The sequence below is a fragment of the Berghia stephanieae genome, chromosome 12, assembly GCF_034508935.2.
Source record: "Berghia stephanieae isolate SIO BIC M18660-M18661 chromosome 12, UCSD_Bste_1.3, whole genome shotgun sequence".
In the NCBI taxonomy this organism is placed as follows: domain Eukaryota; kingdom Metazoa; phylum Mollusca; class Gastropoda; order Nudibranchia; family Aeolidiidae; genus Berghia; species Berghia stephanieae.
In genome coordinates this window covers 22,083,887-22,094,112 of record NC_088371.1, presented here as the reverse complement: position 1 = coordinate 22,094,112, position 10,226 = coordinate 22,083,887, and the positions used below count along the sequence as shown (strand labels likewise).

Here is a 10,226-nt window from a genome sequence, read left to right as displayed (position 1 = left end):
AAAATCAAATATTATTATCGGTATTATTACTGTTTCTTTTTTTTTTTTTGGGGGGGGGGGGGGGGGGCGAAGTGGCCGAGTGGTTAAGGCATTGCACTGTGACCCGGAAGGTCCCGGGTTCGAGTCCCGCTTCAGGCACTTTCGTTTTTTTTCCATGAGCAAGATTATTAAACCCCAACTTGCTCACTTGGACAACATGGGTGATTCCTGTTGACGTCGGACATCTTGTTTGATGAGTTATCTATATCCCTTCGTCGAATGCCTAGGCGACGAAGTCTTTATGATGTCGTGGCGGAAAAGGTATAATTTTTTTTTTAATTACTGTTTTTATGGTGTTATTATTGTTGTCGCTGGGTCTGTTAGATCTGGCGAAAAGTACTTTGCGATAGACTTGTGCCCTATCCAAATGGATGCAAGAAATTGCTACTGTCCGTTTTACGCTGTAGAAACCAGGATTAACTTAGGCTTTATGAGCTTAATGAATGGCTCTGAGGGACTACTTCCCACGTCTTGCCATTTCTCGTCTAACGCCACGTTTGTCACCTGTTTCACCTTAACATACTTCCATTATGTGACGACAGGTCATTTATATCCTTCTGAAGGTAGCGAATGCTTGAAACAATAATGTGGTGGAAGTTGGATATAATTAATTACACTTAGATTATTCTATGACTAGCTCCTTTGTTTTAACCAAAAACTTGAGTACTTTTATTTCATGGTTTTGTTTTTATAATCTTAGGTGTGTTCGTATATGATGTATGTGTGTGTGTGTGTGTTTGTGTGTGCGTGTGTATGTACGTATATATATATATATATATATATATATATATATATATATATATATATATATATATACACACCCTTTCGCAACATCACCATAAGATCCCGTCGCCTAGGCATTCCATGAAGGAATATAGATAATCCATCAAACAGAATGTCTGATGTCAACAGGAATCACCCATAATTTTATTTACTATATTTAATCATTATATATATATATATATATATATATATATATATATATATATATATATATTATATATATATATATATATATATAATATATATATAAAGTTATAAAATAAAAACCACGAAACAAAAGTGCTCGCTTTTAATGTTAAAGGAGCGGTAATTATATGGAATTAGTATTTAATTGTACGGTACTGTTTCATGCCACTAGGGCAGTCTACGGGAAGTGTATGTAATCGTTATTGTTGTTATGATACATACACTTCCCCTAGTTTGCCCTTGTGGCATGAAACAGTACTGTAGAATTAAACAATAATTGTGATATATATATATTGAGTGTTGGTGGGTACTTGTAGGTACGAGAATGCCCGATAATTTATGTTAGAGCATCTAAAAATAAATAAATTCACTCACTTATTTCGAAGCCGATACGATGGTTTCCATGTCCTTCATTTCATCATGCATGGATGATGTGATGGACATGGAAACGATCGTTGTGGCTTAAAAATACGTGAGTGAATTTATAAATATATCGTTAATAGACTAATATAACGACAAAATTTAAAAAGACAACCGCTTACGATTTGTAAGATACTGACTGTAAATGTTATATTCCATTATGTTTGATATTATACAGTTATGCGATTTGTAAATCATTCAACGTTTAAGTCCTATATTTAGCCTTGGATAAGATGAGATTTTTTTTCTGTAACTAGAAACAACATATTATTAAAGTATGTTCAAATCATCAGGAGATGTCGTCAAGTAATGGGATATATGTTAATTGAGCATTAAAAAAAAAAAGTAAAGTTGAAAAACATTTATGAGCAATCTTCATAATACACCACTGATTTAATTACACTATTTTTGTAGTGTCACATCAGAGAACATATTTACCCTAATTTACATTCTTTAAAAACAATTCTGTATTCTCATCTTTTATATGTTTTTGATAATACAATAGTGTTATTTTTTATATATTGCATGCCATGTATATTTAGAGCTATACTGTATGGGACAGGCACTATATTTAAATAAATGACATTACTATTATTAATGCTCCAGCAGTTGAAAAAACAATATTCAGTCTCAAAAGTTGGTTTAGCATTTGACTTTTTTTTATTTTGAAAAAGTTGAGCTTTTATATAGCGCAATATCTACTTCGACAAATCCTCAGGTTGAAATGGTTTGACAAAGTGCCAAATGCTGACCTTTGGACTAGAACAAACCAAGAGCAAATGGATGTCCAGGTCAGACGCAGAAAGTGGCGATGGTTTGGCCATACCATGTGGAAAGAGCCCTGTAATATAAACAGGCAAGCTCTCGAATGGAACCCACAGAGCAAGAGGAAACGGGGTCGTCCAAAACAGACTTGGAGGAAAAACCTTCACCAAGATTTGAGCGTCTCCAATCTTAACTGGAGTGAGGCAAAGGTCTGTGCCAAGGACAGAAAAAGATGGAAGAGTGCTGTTGAGGCCTTATGCTCCGTCAGGAACCAAGAGGCATAAGTCAAGATCTAATAAACGTGCTCAGAGCGCTTTACAAGGGGGGCCCTGACCAACAGAAACACTTAAGATGTAGTACGAGACATGACACCTTTTAGGTGATATTACAATTTTTTTCCGACAGAGACAACGTTGTGCTAACGACCAGGTACTCATTTTACACCTGAGTACGGTGAGATGATGTGAGTAAAGAGCCATTTCCAAGGACTCATGGGCCAAACAAGGCTCGAACCCAGGACCTTCCAATCCGAAAGCGGGTGTTATACCAAAAGACCACATCATAATGTCCGTTCTCATAATTATATCATACTAAAATTTTCACAACATAGTTTTCTCAATTGTACCATTTATAATATCCTTTTCATTTTCTCCAACACCGCTCGCCTCCTCATCCTCCTCCTCCTCCTTCTCATCTAAGCTATCCCTGAGTGGTCTCCCTTTGGTCTCCGGGAGTTGGATGATCCCCCCACACAAAAGGACAGAGAGAATTGCCATGGCGATATATGAAATGTAAAGAACATTTTTATCATTCGGAATTACAAAGGAAGCGATGATCCCACCTACACGGGCCATCAGACATCCCCAACCAAGACCTAAGCCTCGGACCACAGTCGGGTAGAGTTCTGTCGTATGCATGATATGAATGCACCAACCGCTGTTCAAAAACACTTTGGCAAAGAGAATGATAATCGAACCTGCAATTTTTTCGGTGGTATTTCCCCAAATTTGACAACCCGCGCACGCCAGAATGCATAAAATAGAGAAGAAAACGAACAAAATGCTGCCTTTGACTCGTCCAATGAGATTTGGTACAAAGCTAGGAAAAATTGCAAAAGGCATTGCGAGGGCAAAGAGTAGAATGAGATTGAAGTAGAAATTACCGCTAAGGTTTTTGACGCCAAAGCTAATGGCGTAATATATCAGACTAAAGGTCATCCAAACGAAAGAGATTATAATTGTTTGGAGCTTATAGCCAGGATGCAAAAGGTGAATAACTGTGTAGTTTTTGGATCCAGTTTTCTCCTCCGACGAATTATAGATGATCTCATTCAAGTTCTCAACAGGTGGCAGCTCCTTCTTGTTCATTCTTGCCATTTTGGTGACAACTTTAATGTATTCCTCGTTCTTTTGCTTTACTGCCAACCAACGAAGACTTTCAGGAACGAAAATCACAGGAATGAAGCACACAGCAGCCATAACAGCAATACACATGTGTAGAATTTTCCAGTCTCTGAAGATGTAAGCAAGGACTGCGAACAAAATGGTCCCGATGTTCCAGGCAGGGATTGCGTTATTGGGCCCTCTCCATTTGTAGGGAAGACATTCATTTGTTAAGACGTAGTACACCGCTAGAAGACTGGATACAGCGGCGCCGATAAAGAACCGCATGACGGCAAACATTTGCCATGTTGACGAAAACATCGATACCACATTTAGGACTCCAATTGTAGCAATGCACCCATAGACGATAGTTTTGCGACCGAAGGAATCTCCGAGCTGCCCTGCTATTATAGAACCGATCAAAGCGCCGAACATTTGAATAGCGATTATGAGTGTCATGATCCATGACCGGTTGCAAAGAAGGCCCCACTCCGTGACGATGGTGGAAGACTCCGGATTGAATTCGATGTTGTTGCAGGCATCGAATTCGTCACAAGTTCCTGACAAGTATTCGGGTTCTGAATCCTCGGTGACGTTGACGTTAACGGTAAAGTCTGTAAGGCAAAGTAAAGGTATAGTGTAAGAGCATAAACGTGTCTGACAGAACTGATGATGATGATGATGATGATGATGATGATGATGATGACGATGATGATGATAATAATGGTGATGATAATGATTATGCTGATAATAATGATTTAAAATGATAATAAATAATAATGATAATAATAATAATAATAATAATAATAATAATAATAATAATAATAATAATAATAATAATAATAATAATAATAATAATAATAATAATAATAATAATAATAATAACTTAAACGATCCTTTTCTTTCATTATATGATTAAGAGGGATTTCTGTATTTGAATTAGCTAGATAGATTATAGATTATTGCCAATCAATAGCGGCCTACGACATTACGAAGAGCTAAAAAAATGTTTAGACTCGAGTACGAAGTATGCATTCGTAACTGATATTTAAAAAGATAAATAAATAAAAACAGACAAAAACAGATGGAATCACCACCTTACTGACGTCCTCTACAAAAAAAACCCACATATTAAAAATTTTGGCCATAAAACTCGTCCTTCAAATATGGATTGATTAAAAAGACCCTCATCTTGCCAAAAACTCTCAAACCTGGGACTTTGCAAAGTAATGAAAATAGCCGGTAAGGGGAGAGTTTATAAAAAAGATATCTACAATTGTTTCAAATGAATTTATATAGACTTCGAGTAATCAAAAAAGTATAAATAGTCTATAGGGAATGAGATTAGCGGAAGAGTAGCGTCCCTTGATTGGACGTCACCTTACAGAGAGAACGTCAATTTGGTTTTGAAGTGTCTCAAGCCGCTTTCACCGGAAGCGAGGACGAGAGACGCATGCGCAAAACCAACATGACGTTCTCTCTCTAATAACTTTTCCGCCGGTGACGTCGCAGACTATAGTAGTAGTATCGTATGGTGGGGTCACACTTTCAGATCTGTCGCGTCGAGCCAAGCCTTGAATTCATCTTCACATTTGTGAATGGTTTCATAACCTCCATTCAGCTTGGTAACAGGACAGTGGAGCACAAGGTGATCTACATCTTGGGGGTCAGTTTGGCATTTGGGGCATTCTGTTGAGTTGTTTAGACCCCATTTGTTCATTTTTGCGGCTGTTTTCGCATGTCTGGAGCGTAGCCTATTTGCAGCCACCCAGTATTTCCTACCAAGCTGTGAGCCAGGAATTTCATTGGTAGGGTCTTCAATAAGTTGGCCTCCTGTTGGGGTATTATTTGCCTATTCTTTTCTCCATTCATCAGTGATGCTGTAGTAATCTTTCTTTGAGAGGTAGAAAGGATCTGGATTTTAATCTTGAGCAGGTAGGGGCATTTTTGTAAATTTCGCACAGAGGGATATCGTTGTTTTGTTCTGCCTTTTGAATCCACCTTTGGTTTTGTTCCTCTCTTCTGAGATGTGGTGGTGCAATTCCACTCAAGAATGGTAGCCACTGCACTGGGGTGACTTTAGACACCCTTTGATGGTACGCATGGAATTCCTCAGCTTTGTGTCAACTAGTTTGGTGTTTTTACTTCTGGCCCATGCTGGTGAACAATATTCGCCGACAGTGTGACATAGGGCAACGGTGGATGTCCGGAGTACAGTCGGTGAGGCACCCCAGCAGTTCCTTTTGCCAATTTTTCGGGAGGTTGCTTCAAGGTGTTTTTTGTATGTCAACTGTCGATCCAAAATGACTCCAAGGTATTTAGGGTTCTGGTCAGATCGCAGTGATATGCTATCGATGGTGATGTTTAGTTGTCTTTGAGATTCTCTGTTGTTTAAGTGGAAAACTGATGATACTGTTTTATTTGTGTTCATTTTGAGGTACATTTATCGTCGCGGACTATGGGTGACGTCCAATCAAGGGACGCTACTCTTCCGCTAATCTCATTCCTATAGGTAAGTAGTTTATAGTATTAAAAAAAAATTGTCAAAACTAAAGTAGTAAGTAATCCTTTAGAGCCATTGGGCCCATGGAACAGAAGTTTATCCCGATTTCTATAGCGTGAAACGAACAATAGCAATTGCTTGTTATCCTTTGGATAGGACGCTAGTCTATCGCCGCAAAGTACTTTCCGCCAAATCTAACAGACTCAGCTACCTATTCACTGCTCGGTGGACAGGGGTGGGGTGGGGGGTGGGGGTGGGGGTGGGGGTGGGGGAGTTGCTCACAAAAAATCTCGACTGCACCCGGGATCGATCTCGGTCACTTTGCGTGTGAAGCGAGTGCCCTACCAACTGAGCTACTGGGACCCCCACTAAACTAGCGAAGATCAATTTAATTAGATACGCCCCAAAATCAATTCATCACTTGATGTCAAAACAAGGGTACTTATGTCATCTCTGACATCAAGCTTGACACTAACACGCAATATAGGTACATTAAAACTGTGTTTATAATGTCATTAATAGCGGTTTTGTTGTCATCTAACGACAGGATTGCTATTTCTAATGAAAATTAAATTGGAAATTTGAGCTAGGGGGGGGGGGGGGGTTGAGGGGGTCCCAATAGCTCAGTTGGTAGAGCACTCTCCTCACACGCAAAGGAACCAAGATCGATCCCGGGTGCAGTCGAATTTATATTTCTGACCCCCCCACCCCTGCCTACCCCCCTGTCCACCCATCGATGATTGGGTAGCTGGATCTGTTAGATCTGGCGGAAATTATATCGCAATAGACTAGCGTCCTATCCAAAGGGTAGCAAGCAAGTAATATTAGTTACAAGCTATAGAAACTGGGATTAACTCCGACTCCATGGGCCTGATGGCTCTCAATGACTACTTTTGTATCACTCGACCCAAGAGTCAACACGCACAATAATAGCAAAAATAATGTTGTTGACGATGACTTTAAGTGTGGTACTGTCATTGGCCGGGGATCTTCTAGTCAGTTCCAGAGGATGTAAGTTTGAGAGAGAAGAGTCGAGATAGCTCAGTTGATAGAGCACTCGCTTAACAACCAAATTGACATGTTTGAATCCCCGGTTCAGCTGAGCATTTTCTGACCTCTACTTTCCATCAGGTGATTGGATAGTGGACTATCGGGACCATTAGACTCATGGCACTGGAGGTAATTCCTCCGTCAATAGTATACAAGGTACAACATCAATTTCTTGTTACTCTTTGGTAAGGAAGTTCATCTACCGCAGACTACTTTCCTCCAGATCTAAGAGACCCAGCTACCCAATCAATACAGGGTGGACGGTAGGGTAAAAAGATAAATCTCGACTTCACTAATGATCGATTTTGGCCCCTTTGGGTATGAAGCGAGTGCTCTACCAACTGAGCTATTGTGACCCACGAAGTGATTGGGTAGAAAGGCTTGGTAAATCTACTGAAAAGTACTTTTCCAATAGACCAGAGTCCTACCTAAAGGGAGGCAAGAAATGTTATGGCTCGATAAGCACTAAACTACAGCTCCATGGGCTCTACATACAGGACTGTTTTTTAACTCAAGCGTGGATAAGTACCAGACATACCAATACTAGTGTTGTTGATTGTGTCACCACTGCCTGTACTGTTGTCAAGACATCTCCATCCAGGATTGTAGTTCCCAAAGGACATGAACATGAAAGTAGCCGCTGTGGGGACTTTGGTTAGGATTGTCACCAGTAAGACGATCATCACTTGGAATGGACCACATCCTATCACGTCTTCAACCAGGCTCTCCGACGTCACTAGGAGGAGGGAATGAAGATACAATTGGAAGGATAATTTGTTTTACAAGAAAAAAAAAAACAAATAATTAAGCATTAATTTAACTCACTCAACCCAGAAATATTTGCAACTGTTCAAATTTGGTAAAAATGTATTTAAAATGAGCATATACATAGATAGTTTATTCAACTGAAAAAAACCCTGAAAATATTAGCTTTGATACGACGACTACAAGTTGTTTCATAAAAATGTAATAAATAGGCATGGGGTAAAAGTAACCCGGGTAAACTAAAGATATAGTCGGTGTTAGGGTTGAGTGAGATAAAGTAATATCTACGAAACGTGCTCAAAGCGCGTAACAAGGGCTCCCTACATTTAACGTATAGGACAAGTCATGACGCCTGTTAGGCGATATTACAATTTTTGACAGAGACAATTGGTTAACGGCCAGAGAGAATGGCGTGAGAAAAGAGTCAATATACAAAAGGCAATCTACAAGCACTGAAAATGTCCAAAGCAGGGCGACGTAAAGGTAAATAATTGCCATTGCGAGTCTTTAATATCACTATAAGTGTGGCATACTTACAGTATTAGTTGGTACCAGAATCAGAAGAAAATAACTTTAAACATGCTATCTATATTTGTAAATACAAAAGAAAGAAAAACTATTAAAGAAAAGACTTACTCCTCAAATAAGTAAAGGCGGCATTTACCAATTCTCAGTTTTCCTTTTTTTTTTTAAATTCTGTAATCCATTTTTAAAAGATGGATGCGGTGCCAGGCACCAAATCAACCAATATAGCCACGCCCCTGACTATAGGTTAAAACCGGAAAGGTCACTTTGTGCCCCGGACTACCCCGGACTACCCCGGACTACCCCGGGCACTCAAAAACGTTGCTCATTGTTCTGTTTTTCAACTTGATTTCCTGATCAGCACCCATTCGAAAGCTCTTTATATCAGTTATAAAAATTGTGCGGGGAGCGGGAAAATTACACAAGTAAATATAACGCTATGCATTTGGATTTACCCAGTCTTTAATACATGATAATTCATGGAGACCTCATTCAATGACAAAATGAGGTGACTTGGATACTTACAATTCTCTTTCATTTTCGAGTACGAAAAAAAATACAAGAAGATGATCTTTTAAAATCTTTATATAAAACTAGCATAAGTATTTTTTTAAAAAATATTAACATAATGGTAAAACTGAAACAGTATCACGTATTAAACGAAAATTGCTACTTCTGAAGACAGATTCAGAGTAATGCTTGATTTTTAAAAAATTATCAATTCCTGATCCAATTATGAGTACAATAGCTTTACAAAAAATTTTGGCCAGGAAACTCGTCCCTCAAATATCAATCGATAACATCTTGTCTACAACTCGCAAACTCTATACTTCCTCCGTGAAGAGGTTTAGGAGTTTTCGACATGAAGAGGGTCATTTTATTCCATTGATATTTGAAGGACGAATTTTCTGACCAAATTTTTTAAATACGTGTTGTAATTTTTCTTTCAGTGTATAGCAGAAAATAATATTATGTAGTATAAAACCTGAATTAGGTGAACGAATGAACTTAGAGCCAGTACTGCCGTACTCTGGAAATATCTCATATTAAAAAATTTGGCCAGAAAACTCGTCCTTCCAATATCGATCGATTTAAATGACCCTCATCTTGGCAAAAACTCTCAAACCTGGGACTTCGAGAAGTCCCAGGTTTGAGACTTTTTGCCAAGATGAGAGTCATTTAAATCGACCGATATTGGAAGGACGAGTTTTCTGGCCAAATTTTTAAATAATATGGGTTTTTTCATAGAACGGCTGAGTATTCATTTAATGGGTGAATGCTACTTAATCTGAAGATGGCAAGACTGAACTCCCGTTCAACTTGAACTCTTGACAGTTGACCTTTCGAAGAATTATCCGTTTGCAGACAAATACATTATAGCAACTGAAGGTTGGGTTTGTTTGGCTTTTTTTACGTTTAAAAGATAAATAGCAAATGTATGTAGCCCAATTTAACGGTTTTGTCCCGATTAAGGGCACCTCAATCAACTTGTACGCTGATAGTAACTGACCATTTTGAAACATAATCCTCAGACACATACACGGCAACAGAATATTATGGGTTTATTTGTTTTTGTTTGTCGGTTTTTGTTGGGTTTTAAAAAAAAATGTTGTTCATTTATTTATAATAGTACATTTATGATGTATCTAGCGCAATTTCACGATTTTATCCTGATTAAGTGCAATTTTTAGGGCACCTAAATCGACACAAATGTATTGAACATCTTGCTCTCACAGGAAAGATAGAAGGTAAAAAGAGTAAAGGTAGACCAAGAAAAACATATTTGAATAGTTTGAACGGCAGGGTGA

The 10,226-nt window shown here is 38.5% G+C and overlaps 1 protein-coding gene across 6 annotated transcripts in view; it reads right to left on the bottom strand.

The window, feature by feature from the left end:
* Positions 1–1,552: 1,552 nt before the first annotated feature.
* Positions 1,553–10,226, bottom strand: part of LOC144958385 (solute carrier family 22 member 10-like) — a 40,526-nt gene continuing 31,852 nt past the window's right edge. For all 6 annotated transcript variants that reach the window (XM_078890372.1, XM_078890374.1, XM_078890376.1 and 3 more), the window contains exons 3-4: positions 7,667–7,864; positions 1,553–4,189 (exon numbers count right to left, since the gene is read on the bottom strand). In XM_078890372.1, coding sequence (XP_078746498.1) covers positions 2,793–4,189; positions 7,667–7,864 — 1,595 coding nt within the window. In that variant the 3' untranslated portion in view covers positions 1,553–2,792. The remainder of the gene's footprint in view (positions 4,190–7,666; positions 7,865–10,226) is intronic.